The following is a 13,802-nucleotide window of genomic DNA, read 5'->3' on the forward strand; positions in this document are numbered from 1 at the left end:
CACAAGGATATCGTGGGATACTAGATCAAAAGCCTTTTGGAAGTCTAGGTATATAATGTTTACCTTGTCTCCCATGTCCAGACGGTGAGAGACCTGGTCATAGAAAGAGATGAGATTGGTAAGACAAGACCTACCCATGACAAATGCTGGCTGTCATTCAGAATCTTACCCATAATGAGCATATCACACATAGATTCTTTAATTAGTTTTTCCAGGATTTTCCCTGGGATGGAGGTTAAGCTGATGGGCCTATAGTTTTCCAGGTTCTCCCTCTTCCCCTTCTTGAAGATAGGCACAATATTGACCCTCTTCTAATCCTCAGGGATCTTCCCTGTATGCCTTCTGTTGCTGCCTGTGGCAGGGCACTATGTGTGCCTGCCATTTTAAGGCCCTGGAGCTGGCAGCCTCCAGGTGCCTAATGATGGCAGCCATTTTAGGCTCAGGGCTGCCTATATAAACAAGGCCGTTTGGCTGCTGTAGGAAGGCAACAACACTGCCTGGCCTGAGGGCTGCTGAGTTTCATCTGGAGGTAAGGGAGGAGCTGTAGGGGATGGTAGGAGGCTCCTGGTCCTGGCTATGACCAGAAACTACACCCTGCCAGGAGTGGGTTGCCTGGTGGGGCTCCCAGTGGCGTGGGAGTCCCCAGGAAATTCCAGGCCAGTGATCACCCCAGTGAAAGGTGGGTCAGGGTGCCTTAACCCCTAGCCCTCACCTTTAGGGTGGGTTGCATTCCATCGGAGGTAGTTGTGGGGGTGAAAGCCCCAAGGAGGAGAGTTGGAGGCCAAGTGTGGCCAAGGCTGCCTGAGCCCTGCTGGGGTTCAAGACCCCGAGGAAGAGAGTTGGGGCCAGGCATGGCAACAGCCACATGAGCCCACCTGTGGAGGGAAGGGGGCGTTACAAGCACTGTGGAGCCCCCAGTGTGAGGGGGCAGTGATCAGAAGCCCTAGAGAGAGGATGATGTGGAGCCCTGTGAAGGGAGAGTGGGGCTCTGCCAGAGGGCGAGAGAGTCCTGACCCCAGTAAGTCCTCCAGTGCTGGGAGGCAGAGTTTGGGTCAAATATAACATCTGAGCCCCAGTTAACTGGGGCTCCTCAGCACGGCCCCCTCTCGAGAGGGGGCCAGCGCTGTGGAACCACAGTGAGAGGGGCAGTGATCAGAAGCCCCAGAGACAGGGTGATGTGGAGCCTTGTGAAGGGAGAGGGGGTGCAGCCAGAGAGCGAGAGCTGAGCCCTGACCCCAGTAAGTCCTCCACTGTTGGGAGGCAGAGTGTGGGTCAAAGATAACACTGGTCGTAGCACCATGACCTGCTGCCCAGTGGGGGAGTGAGAGTCCCCTGTGAGACCCTGAGGCACCAGTCATGGTGTGAGGTACCGCAGCTCCCCACGTCCGTAAAGGAGGACCCAGAGAGGGTGACCCCAGGATAAGCGTATGGGTCATACATCAGGGCCTGCCAGAGCTTCTGCTGACTGGCCCAGGCGGGGGCCGGGACTAGGAGAGTCAGAAGGGCAAGGAGGCCCACCGAGAGGGATGCCCAAGAGCCATGGGCCTGGGGTTCCGACTGGCCTGGAGGTGGGCTGGGGCTAGTGTGAGCCGAAGGTCCCACTGAGGGGACCATACCTGAAGGGGAACTGATGGCAGGGTGATATGTGGCCTGGCATGATGGCAGCAGAGTCCACCTGAAGGGAGGAACCCAGGTGGTGTCCTACAGTAGGATTCTGGGCCCCATCGTGGGGGACTGGCTGTATGAGAACATCATGATGCCATCAGCGAGGCTTGGGCTGCGGTGTAGGGAAGGAATGGAGCTGCAAATAGCGCCCCCTAGCAGCAGGGCAGAAAATGGGCAGCCTCCCACCTAATTACATCTATTAATTAATCAATTAAGACCAAGACGTGGCAGGTGGATAGCCTAAGAACAGCTGGGCGGGTCTCATGAAGTTCGGCCCCGGTAGCCCCCTGCTATACTGCCTGATGTTATGCTTTAAAAGCATTCAGTTAAACCTTTCTTTTTTTAAGGATAATTGCCCAGTTGCTCTCCATCTGATTTCACTGGGGAAAACCAGCCCTTCCAATACACAAAACCTATGCATCTATGACCACTGGGAAACATGACCTAAGTAGGTAATGTTACAACTTTGTTCCACATGCTATATAAACCTCTTTCCTTCATATCCACCCATTCTTCAGTAGAAGTAGCACTCTATGAAGCCTTGCAACTCATTCAGTTTTTATAATCTAATATGCAACAAATAGTTGATCCTGCCTCCTTGGCAATGAACTTCATGACATCACGGGAGATGGGCTAGGTATCAGAAGACTGGAAAAGGGCCAGTGTAGTGCTCCTTGTTAACAACAACAATAAAAAAGCAAAAAGTAGAACCTAGGCAACTACAGACTGGTTTGCATCACCTCAGTACCTGGGAAGTTACTGGAGCATATCCTAAGGTAGGCTGTTTGAAACCATCTGGAGAAGAAAAGGATAGATGGATTTATGAAGCACAAATTGTGTCAAACAAACTTGAGCTCTTCCTTTGACACTTGAGTGGATGAAGGGAATGCTGTGGATATAGTGTATCTGGATTTCAGTAAGACTTTGGACAGAGTCCCATATAATCTTCTCATAAACAAATTGGAGAAATGTGGGCTGGGCAAAACTGCTATGAGATGGATAGATAACTAGCTTAGTAGCCCCAAACAAAGATAATGGGTTCATGGCAGAAGATTTCAAGTGGATTCTCACAGGGTGCTGTTCAGTAAGTTTATTAATGATTTGGATTCTAGCACAGAAAGCTTCTTGAGCAAGTTTGCAGGTGACATGAAGCTGAGAACAACTGCAAACATGTTGGAGGATGGGAGCGCAATCAGAATGATCTTGACTGACTGGAAAGCTGGGCTAGAGATAACAGAAGGAAGTTCAGTGTGGACAAACCCAAGGTGCTACACCTTGGGAAGAATAATCAATAACACAGATATAAAATGGGTGGCACCTGGATGCATAGCAATACTATGGAAAATGATTTGGGAGTCTTGGTAAACAACAAACTCAATATGAGTCTGCAGTGTGGTGCAGCCACACAAAAGGCAAATGTGGTTTTGGGATGCATCAGTAGAAGCATTAGGTTCAAGACAGGGGAGGTGACAGTGCCTGTCTACTCAGCACTGTATAGGCCTCATCTGGAGTATTGTGTGTAGTTTGGGCATTGAATTAGGAAGGTTAGAGAGGGTTCAGAGCCAAGCAACAAGATAATAAAGGGCTTGGAAGGCAAGTCATATGAGGAGATGCTGAAGGACCTAGGCATTTTCAGCTTGTGGAAAAGGCACTTAGAGGGGACATGATAGCAGTTTTCAAATACTTGAAGAGTTGCCATGCCTCCCTCCCATGCCAGTTCCTGCCCACTGGACCTGTAGCAGGCAGCCTGCATCCTCCCCCCACCCCACAGGCTCCACTCCAGCAGTGCTGCCTGCAGGGGAGGGGACAGGGCTGGGGGCAGGGAGGGGGGCAGGGAGGAGGAAGCTGGGCTCTGCAGTCCACTGTAGCCACAGCAGCTGCTGCCTTCCACAGGTGGCAGATGGGGCTCTGGCATTGCTTGTGGGGGGGCACGGGGTACTGTGGTGGAGAATGTAGGGCACCAGCAAGGTTCGTGGGCAGGGAGTGAGGGTCACTTCAGGTTGTAGGGGGCTGTGGGTTGGGATTGAGGGGCCATGCTGAGGAAATGAGGTCATAAACATGTCATGCTGAAGAAACGTGGGAAGCACTGATCTAGGCATAGCTATGCCATATTCTGCTATGGTCATTTCCCATTTGCTGGTTGTCCAAACCCCCTCTTTCTGCCACATGCATAAGGGCATTTTTAAACCTCCATCAGAGGCAGTGGGTGTTGGCTACAGTCAAGGCTTTAACTGGGCTGTGCCAATGCACCTGCTGGGATCAAAGCGAGAGGTTCCTGGTTAGAGGGTCTTGCTCCTCCACTCAGGGCCAGAATGATTGCCGTATTTGGGGTCAGGAGGGAATTTTACCCCATGGTCAAATTGGTACAGACTGTGGGGATTTTGCCTTGCTTTGTAGTAGTGGGTGTGAAGTTCTACCCAAGATCTCTTCAGCATATATTTACAGCATTTCATAGAAGCAAGACATTGGCTGCCATGGTTCCCCAGCATTACCTGTATCAGGTTAGTATGTTAGGTCTGTGTTGTGTCAGGGCTAATGGAAGTCTTATCTAGAGTTTAGATAATGGATTGTATAGGATTTTTGGGATAGGGGTGATCCTGCCTCAGGCAGCGAGGTGGACTAAATGACCTCTGGAGGTCCCTTCCAGCCCTGTTTCTCTACGATTCTATGATTTACAGTGCCTCTAGTACCCTAGGGTCGTGTTCTGTCCAAGTATTTTCCCAGGCCTACATGGCTTCTAGATTAGGTCAGAACAGGTACATTTAGTCTAGCCTGGCTGCATTAGCATGTACACATATTTGATATATTTCAAACATTACATATCTTATGGAACTTTTTATAACTTTGTCCCCCTCTGCATGTTACACTTAAGGTGGAATTAACTGGCTAATCATACCTTAAGTTGTGACACAGCTATGTATTCAAGTAATTAATGGCTTGATAAAACAAGCAATAAGCTACAAAGTTAGTTCACAAAAATGTGTAATAACTTTGTAGGTGGTTCTAATCATACCATTTATTGAATGTGCGGCCAAGTGTGTTTCTCTGTGGCTGGGAGCTCCATCAACTGAGGGGTTCCCAGCCCACAGGTGATAAGGCTGGCAATGGTGGCACTGTTCTTGATACCACCCCTACTGAAGGCCTCTCCAGTTGTGGGGCTTCTGGGAGAACACTTCCCCCCAACCCCATGAGCCTCATCAGCAGTGGGGCTCACAGTGAGGGCAGCGTTCTCCCCAGTGCCTCCACTGGGAGCCCCTCACCTCACGATGCTTGTGGCGGTGGCAGTGTTCTCCATGCTGCCCTTGCTGCAAACCCCACACCTCATGAGGCTCACAGCAGTAGCAGCATTGCTCCTGCAGCCCCCACTGTGAGCCCTACAGCCCACAATCCCTCCACAGCAGTGATAAGGCATAATGGTATCTAATGCATGATTGTGTGGATCACACATTAGATCCCATTGCATCTTTACTTACCTCTGTGGAGAGGCCCTTAAAAAACAAAAGGCAGACCTTAGCATAAGTTTTCCCCCAAAACTCAGTCATGTCTAGGACTTCCTTGCAGGGCTTCCATGACTCAGACTAGTTCCTTTTCCTTATAGAAATTCTTCTTGCTCTTTTATATCCCAAATTAGGCTAACAGAGATGCTAGTAATTGCTCCATCTGTCTAAAGAAAGCTTCGGTTTCTAAATTGTGGGGGTGGGAACAGAAAAGCCTGGTATTCTTGTGGGGAGTTTTGTAGTTTGCCAACTTACTACACAGGACTTCTTCAGCTCGCTCTTGTGTTCAGAGACAATCTCTCACTGAAGTTCTACTCTGAAAAGTAGAGCAGATAAATGAATGCTAAAAGAAGTGAGTATTTGTTCTACTTCATGTCCAGCAAGGTATAACTTGAAACGTGATGTGTAGCAGGTGCACATGCACCCCCTGTGTGTGGCAGTGCACCCCCTACAAAAAGACACTGCCAACACTGTTGGCGGTACCTGTGGGCAGTAACTGCTTGCTAACCCAGTGCCAACACCGCCAGCAGCGTCTGCGGGACCTCTGTGCTTACCGCCACTGTGCTCCTGCTGCCACTGCCACACTCTCGCTGCCACTGTGCCCCCCCCCACAGCTGTCGTGGGCATGCATCATTCATGACTTGAAAGTTGCTACCAGGTACCTGACTGCCTCAATAGATTTGCAACCAATAGACTAACTACTGCTACTGTTCTGCTGACTTGGTATGAGTTGCTGTGGACCAGAGCACAAATTAGACTGTGTGCTGTGTTAGCATGGCTATGAGCATAGGCACAAGTTCATGCAAGCCCAAGGGCCCTGGTTTCCCTCAGGAAGAGGCCAGGGTGATTCCCCGTCCCTAACTGAAGACTGCACACAGCCATGTTCTCAGGAATACAGCCCCAGGCAGTGGTGGAGAGCAACTCTCCCAGCTGCCTGCAGGTAAGTCTGTTGAGGGGACAGACATGGCCCCCGTCGTGAGGGAGGGAGTGGGGCAGAGTCTGGGCCTGTGGGTGATGCCCAGCCAGGGCAGTACATGGGACCCAGGGCCAGGATGGGGAATGGGACATAACCACAGACAGTGGGGCAGAGGGGGTGGCTCCCTGCCACTGAGCACACACCCAGGAAGGGGAGAATGGGGCAGCATGAGCCCCCCAGATATGTGCAAGGGAAAGGGGTGGATGTGGGCTTCCTGTAGTGGGCTTTGAGTTCCCCCCTCTGCTGTCCTCCCCCTAGGAGCCCCATGCTGGCTATGCCACCATGGTAAGTGCCCTCTGCCTACCTGGCAGCAGCAAGGGTAGTAGCACAAAGTTGTGTCCTGCACTGTTTCCAGACAAGGAGGGGAAACCTTACCATTGTGGCATGGCTGGTGCAGGGCTCCAGGGACTGCAGCAGGGTAGAGAACCTCAAGGCTGAAGTGGGCAGCCCACATCCACTCCTGATCCACTAGAGGCTCCACTCGGCTATGCTCTGGCGATTTCATGAGGGGAGCAGAATCTTAGCCCTCCCTCCAGTCAAAAATAAAAATCTATTCTCTGAGTGCTTGCCCGGAAGTATACCCAAGATAAAAGGCTTGATAGAAGCTCTGTGTAGATTCTCAAGGCCAAAGATCTTGGAGAAAACCATCAAGAGATCCATCAGCAACAGGCTAACAGAAAGCAACCTTCTGAATGCCAGCCAATGTGGCTTTGTTACTGGTAGGTCTAGCTTGGCCAACCTAATCTCCTTCTATGACCAGGTGATGCATTGCCTGGACAAGGGACACAAGGTTGCTGTCATATATCTGGATTTCAAGAAAAGCTTTGACTTAGTCTCCCATGATATCCTTATGGTTAAGCTGGGGAGCTGTGACCTCGATCATCATACGAGCCAATAGCTGGGGAAATGGCTCCGCGGTTGGACCTAAAGAGTACTAATTAATGGGAACAAATCAGTGTGGCGCAAGGTGACCGGTGGTATCCCTCAGGGCTCAGTACTCAGGACAGTACTCTTCAACATCTTCATTAATGATCTGGATTCGGGTGTCAGATGCGGTCTTGCAACATTCACAGGTGACACTAAACCGTGGGGGGAAGTGGTCGCTGGGAGACAGGCTGGGGTTACAGGCCGACCTGGACACACTCTCAAGGTGGGTGTAACAAAACTGGATGGCCTTCAAAGTAGAGAAGTGCAGGGTGCTCCACCTTGGGAGGAAGAACCAGCAGCATACTTATAGGCTCACTAGCACCACGACTGAAAGTCTTGATGGCCCACAAGATAAATACGAGCCACCAGTGTGATGCCGTAGCTGGCAAAGCAAACCAAACTCTGGTATGCATCCACCAATGCATCTCAAGCAAAACCAGGGACATCATCCTCCTGCTTTACTCAGTCTTAGTGAGGCTGCAGCTGGAGTACTACATCCAATTTTGGGCCCCCACTTCAGGATGGACATGGATAAGCTTGAGAGAGTTCAAAGGAGAGCTGCCCATATGATCAAAAGCCAAGAGGGCAAGCCTTATGAGGAGAGCCTGAGCGATCTGGGACTGTTTAGCCTGGAGAAAAGAAGGCTTAGAGGGTACTTGGTGGCAGCCTACAAGTGTATAAGCGGGGGTGCATCAGGACCTGGGAAGACAGTTGTTCACCAGGGCTTCCCAAGGCATAACAAGGTGTAATGGCCACAAATTCCTGGAAGGCTGATTTAGACTGGAGATTAAAAAAAAAAAAAACTTGTATACAGTCCATGCGCCCAGCGTCTGGAACAGACTCCTCCCAGAGGTGGTGCAAGCACCTACTCTGGACTCATTCAAAAGGTGTCTCGATGTTTATCTTGCTGGGATCATTTGACCCCAGCAGATTTCCTGCTTATGACAGGGGGGCTGGTCTCAATGATTTCATGAGGTCCCTTCCAGCATCTAATGTCTATGAAATCTATGATAAACTGGTCCCACTGCCTGATTTTTGGATTTTGTCTTTCACTGAGAGGACAAAGTAAATTAGGTGGAGGAAGGGGGTGCTTCTTGGCAGTGTTTTCAGGCTTGCCACCAAGGTGGAGTAGATATTCCCTAAATTCCATATTCAAAACTTATAAAGACACTTAGAAGCCATGTTCTTACTGTAAAGCACTGGAAATGCAAGCTTCTAACTATGTAAAAATAACTTTGAACCTGAGACCTAAGGAGTTCAGAAAAAAATTATACAAAACTCCCTTTGATTTCAGTGGGGGCAAGATTTCATCCACACTCTTCATAGTACTCTATAACACACTGAGTAAGAAAAAAAATTCCCTTCCCTTTCAGTTAATGCTTGTGACATTGACCACTACTAGTGTCAGGACTAGAGACTAGATAAAGCATTTCTCTGTTCTGACATGTTATGCCTTTATAATTGTTGTTTTCAAAATGAAAGGGGTAATATCACCTTTGAATTAAAAAGAAAATAAGTAGTAGACTGACACAGATCCTGGGCAGACGAGTCATGGGTAGAAGTGAACTGTGCAATGTGATGGATGTAGTGGAAGGCAGCCAACGTTTGTTCCTGATGTTTTATTGAGTAAAGTGTTGTTTATATTATCTATCCTTTGAAGGGTAACACAAGTGTATCCACCTCTATTCTAAGTATTTCAGAAAATGCATATTCATAAAGTTTTACTTATTGCCACAAACACACAATCTTCTATATCTTTCTGAATATTTGGTAAATATTTGTCGTAATAACGTAAGTGCATTTATGGTAAGCAATTAAGCACCTGCTTAAAGGAAAACTCAGACCACTACTGTCAGTTGCCAATTTAAAGATATAAAAATAAGGAAAGAATTCTTATCACACACAATGAAATTTTAATTTTATTTCTAATTTCTGGCATACATTCAGGTGATAGCTATTTTCCCCCAAATGATGTTATTCTGCCCATCAGTAGTCCATTATAAGGCCCACTGGATATATTTTTAAATAACAAAATATTTTAATATTTAACTGGGCAGTGACACGCATAGTATGAGTAGGTCTCCTGATGCAGCTCATATTGGTGGCAACTCCAGAAACATGGCAGCTCAGACTTGTCAGATCATAGAAAAGTAATTTTGTTAACATATACAATGATTTAGTTGAAAGACAGCTTTATACTTTTCATTTTTTGAAACTAACTCACAGGTGTTTAAGCTATCAATAAGGTAGTGATCTTTTTTGTTTACTTAAGTTTTAAATATATTTACTAGAACGATTCATTGTTATTTATATTACAATTTCCTTGTGTCTTAATTTGGGCTATACAGAATTAAATTGTTTTCCTGATTCTAGCTGGTCAATGGAATCTGTTATCCTGTTTAACACACAACCATCCACACCCAGGTTTTTGTTGTAATTCAATCAGGCACCATCATGCAAAGACATAACATTAAAAATTGGGCATGGCTTTAAAAAACTTTGGTACTGCCTCAGTTTAAAATGAAGACATTTGAAACAGAATGTCTGACCCACATTCAGTAAATTCATATATTTGAAAGTACCAATCTTTGCATTTGTACCTGGAACTTCCCATCTTAAAAAGGAACTAAGCTATCAGAGAAATGCCAAGTCATTTGTCAATATTTGAGTAGAGAATTGAATTGCTTATTATATACCATAGGAATGAATGAATGTCCTTGTATACACTCCAATCATAACAACATTTTGAGCTCTTTAAAATTTATACAGCATCTGTTTTGGCAGAGTAGCCAACAATTCAGTTATTCATATTGCACTTGCACATTTGATTCAATAATCTCTTTTTTTTTTTTTTTGGCAGATGTACAACAAATAGCAATCGACTGGCTCGCTGGAAATTTTTATTTTGTGGATCACGTCAGTGACAGGATCTTTGTGTGTAATCACAATGGAACCGTGTGCATCACCTTAATTGATCTTGATCTTCATAACCCTAAAGCAATAGCTGTTGATCCAGCATCAGGGTAAGATTATTATTACAATGCATACTTGCATGCCAAAAAATTGAAATAAAGTTTCAATATTTCTATCCTTCATTTTCTTTAATCATTCCTTTGGCATTTAATGACAGGTGAAATTATTAATTTATCAAACATCTTTAATTTATCCCAGTAAAAGTCAAGCGATACTATGTTCAGTATAAATACTACATTTGTTTCATTTGTGTCTAGAGAAACCACATTTGCAGTTATTTATTAGGATATTAATTTTGGTGCCTAAAAAAGTTCAACAATATTATCATAGTGAAAACGTACACAGCATGAGCTTGCATCAGTTGTAACAAGTAACTTAGGACCTTGTTGTTTTACACTTAAAACATGGTTTGTTGTGGGGGGGGTTTTGATCATGGTAAGCATTATGCTGAGTTAAAGGTTTCTGAACAGTTGTTTGGTAACCCTTATGATGTGGCCTGAAGCCAGTGGCTGACAAACAGCTCATTGCTGGTCCCAGCCACTTCATCACCATTGAGCTGGATCAAGACTCCAGTGCAGGGAGCTGGTACCGGCAATCAGTTGTTTGTCCGTCCCGGCCCTTGCGCTGCACCAGTGTCTTGGACTGGTTCTACTCTGATTCCAGGGCTACCGACAAGCCACTGTTTGTCAGCCTCAGACCACACTGGAGTGGGTGAAGACCCACTGGTATCATCTCCATGGAGAATTCCCATGTTAGCATACTACACATTGCTCAACACTGTCTGGAGATATTTCTTGCCTGAAAGGTCCTAACTTTGGTACTATACGGGCACATCCAGACAAGCATGCACGTGTGGTATACAGCACTAGCGCTGCACACTGTATGTAGCACACATGCAGGCATTCCCCACACTTTTAACTTGCAGGGCAGGTGGGGGGGTTTTGACCCCATGGGTAAAAAAGTAAAAAATGGGGTGGTATGTGGTGGCAGTGCACACCATCCAAAACCAGAGCCTGGCCGGCTAGAGCCACACTCCAGCTCCTGGCCAGGCTCCCTGCTGCAGAATCACCATGGCCGCAGCCCCCAGGACCCCAGCCCAGGTGCTGATGACAGGCTCCCCTACCCCACCCAGGGCAATGTGCTCTGTGCCAGAGCGTGGGTGCATGGGGGATCCTCGGGGACAAGTAGCAGTGGCACGTGTTGTGCTGCTGCTGTTTGTCCCTGGGGAAAAGCACTTTCCTGCTCATGGGGACGTACTATATGATAGCATGTTTTTTCCTGCTTGAATGCATGGAAGCTGGTGTTTTAAGCACAGTGAACATATTGTAAGTGCAATGGGTGACCAGGTCCTTCACGAATGATTTTATAGAATAGTATACATTTAGTGATGTTTTTTTTTCAAAATTCATGAGGAAGATCTTTTGCTTTTAACCTCTTTCAAGTTTTCTTCAGTAAACCTTAACTCTGATCAGGTTAAAAAGGGGAAAAAAAACCTTCATAGTATCTTGTATTTTATGCCCTGGATTGTAGGGTCTTTAGGACCAGTACTAATATGTTTAGTAGTAGAACCAAGCCCCCAGATACTTCCTGTGCTACTTTTGTGAGTCAGTTAAAAAGGTAAAACCATCTGTATTCCCATGCTTATTGCATAGATAGATAGATTCGGTATTCTTCTGCAAGGGAACCTCAGTTAAATTATTGGGCACTAGAAATCTTTTACCTTAAAACCACTACTGGCTTAAACCAATGAAGTAGATGTGCCCTCATTTTGATGAGAACTTTGAAATGGCTGTTTTATCCTTGTTTTACTGGTCTGTAGATAGTTAAGTCTGAAATGCCTGGTGGAACGCATCCTAAACTGCCATAAGCCCCTGCTCAATAAATAGGAAAATATTTACTGAAGAAACAGCTTGTCATCCATATGTGGACTTTTGTCACTCTTTATTTAAAGCCTGATTGAATATTAAGGTGCATCATCACAATGGGTCTAATTTTGACAAGAACAGCTTGCATGTAAACTTTACAAAGGAAGCCGCATAATATAATTCTTGAATATAGCTGTATTTCAATTTCCAGCAGATGGTAATGTTTCAAGAAACATTAGTAAAAGAAGTTGTATTTAAACTGATTTGTTTGGTAATTCTGGTAAGAAAGAATGGGTGGTTTTCAAATGTGCTAACACCACCCTTTTTCAGCTATATTTGCTTACATGTTTTATTCTAGATTTGCTAGTTGAATTCCAAACTAGTCATTAAATAATCTTGTCTGTCAAAGATGCAAGTATCAAATATAAGTATTTTCCTTAAAGTACAGAACACAAAGACCATTTGGAACAAAACTGGCACACTGGAATATAATACATGTTAACAAATTTCCCAACTGATTGCCAACATATTTCTTTCTTTTATGCATTCCACTTTTTCCACTGTCATCATATCAAAGACCTTTATTTTGTCAAAGACGCAGGGAGTAGAAAGTCTCACACTGTTTGCACTCAAGTCTCTTCAAGATTGCTGTAAGTTGGATATCTGCTTACATTTAATTCTGTCATATATCATTTACCAGACTAGGTTCTTGGATTTTTTTTGGTTTTATGAACATTCAAGGCATTCAAAGATAATCTTGCTCTTTGTTTTTATTCCCTCAATTATAGGTATTAGAAATAGAAAATAAATATTGACTGTGTCACCTTATCCATTCCCTCTGCCAATTCAAAGAGGTTTCTTACATAATACACCTGAACCCAAACCACTTGTAAATAATATTTAAAGAATAAGAATGTACTGTTTGTCAGAACAATTCACTGACTTTTCATTTGCCCTGTGCCATCTCATTATTTTTTAGCTGATTCTGTCCCATCTCTCTCTCTCCATTTTTACTTTTACCTTTCAAAAAAACAGACACCTATCTTATCTTTAGCCCAACATTCAATGCAATGTTCTAGCGGTGGTCCTATAAGTATCTTGTTTGCTCCTCATAAATAATGGCAGGGGAAGGGAATTTAGTAGGGGAGCAAAGTTGTTGCATGGTTGATGGAATCAGGGGTGATTCTCCCATGGAAGGAAAAAGAAGGCAGCTTCCAGATCTCACAGGAGTGATGTAAAAGCCAGAATTTTTGGAATAGCCTCTAGAACAACCTATTCTCTACAAAGTAGGACTGCTGACCTGGGGCCTCTTTAATGGCAGCCTATAGCATGGGAAGTCCATCAGATGATTTAAATAGTCTCAAGTTATATTATTTTTTTCCTGAACAAAGGAGGATAGTATTAAATATCATCATTTAAAACACAGATTGAGAGTGTAACAGTGCAACCTTTTCATACATAACTAGAGGCAAGTCATTAGAGGCAGGTCCTGTGAGACCATCCTGGTGGCCCTCTATGACCAGGTCACCAAATCCCTGGATGCAGGTGTCACAGTGGATATAGTCTTTCTGGACTTTAGGAAGGCCTTTGACACGGTCTCTCACCCCATTCTCATTAAAAAACTAGGAGACTGTAGTGTCAATGCCTACACAGTCAGATGGGTCACTAACTGGCTGGAGGGCCACACCCAGAGAGCGGTGGTGGACAGGTCTTATTCAGCCTAGAGGGATGTGGGCAGTGGGGTTCCGCAGGGCTCAGTCCTTGGGCCAGCACTGTTCAACATCTTCATAGCGACTTTGACAAATCGGTAAAATGCACCCTATTCAAATTTGCAGACGACACTAAGATGTGGGGGGATGTGGGCACGCTAGACGGGAGGAATAGGCTGCGATTGGACCT

The 13,802-nt window shown here is 45.6% G+C and overlaps 1 protein-coding gene across 1 annotated transcript in view; it reads left to right on the forward strand.

The window, feature by feature from the left end:
• The window catches only part of LRP1B (LDL receptor related protein 1B), a 2,002,088-nt gene that overhangs the window by 860,353 nt on the left and 1,127,933 nt on the right, over window positions 1-13,802 (forward strand). The window contains exon 7 of the mRNA XM_019522796.1: window positions 9,926-10,088. Within this exon, the coding sequence (XP_019378341.1) occupies window positions 9,926-10,088 (163 nt within the window). The remainder of the gene's footprint in view (window positions 1-9,925; window positions 10,089-13,802) is intronic.

The sequence above is a fragment of the Gavialis gangeticus genome, unplaced genomic scaffold, assembly GCF_001723915.1.
Source record: "Gavialis gangeticus isolate Ggan-Ray unplaced genomic scaffold, GavGan_comp1, whole genome shotgun sequence".
Classification (NCBI taxonomy): Eukaryota; Metazoa; Chordata; order Crocodylia; family Gavialidae; genus Gavialis; species Gavialis gangeticus.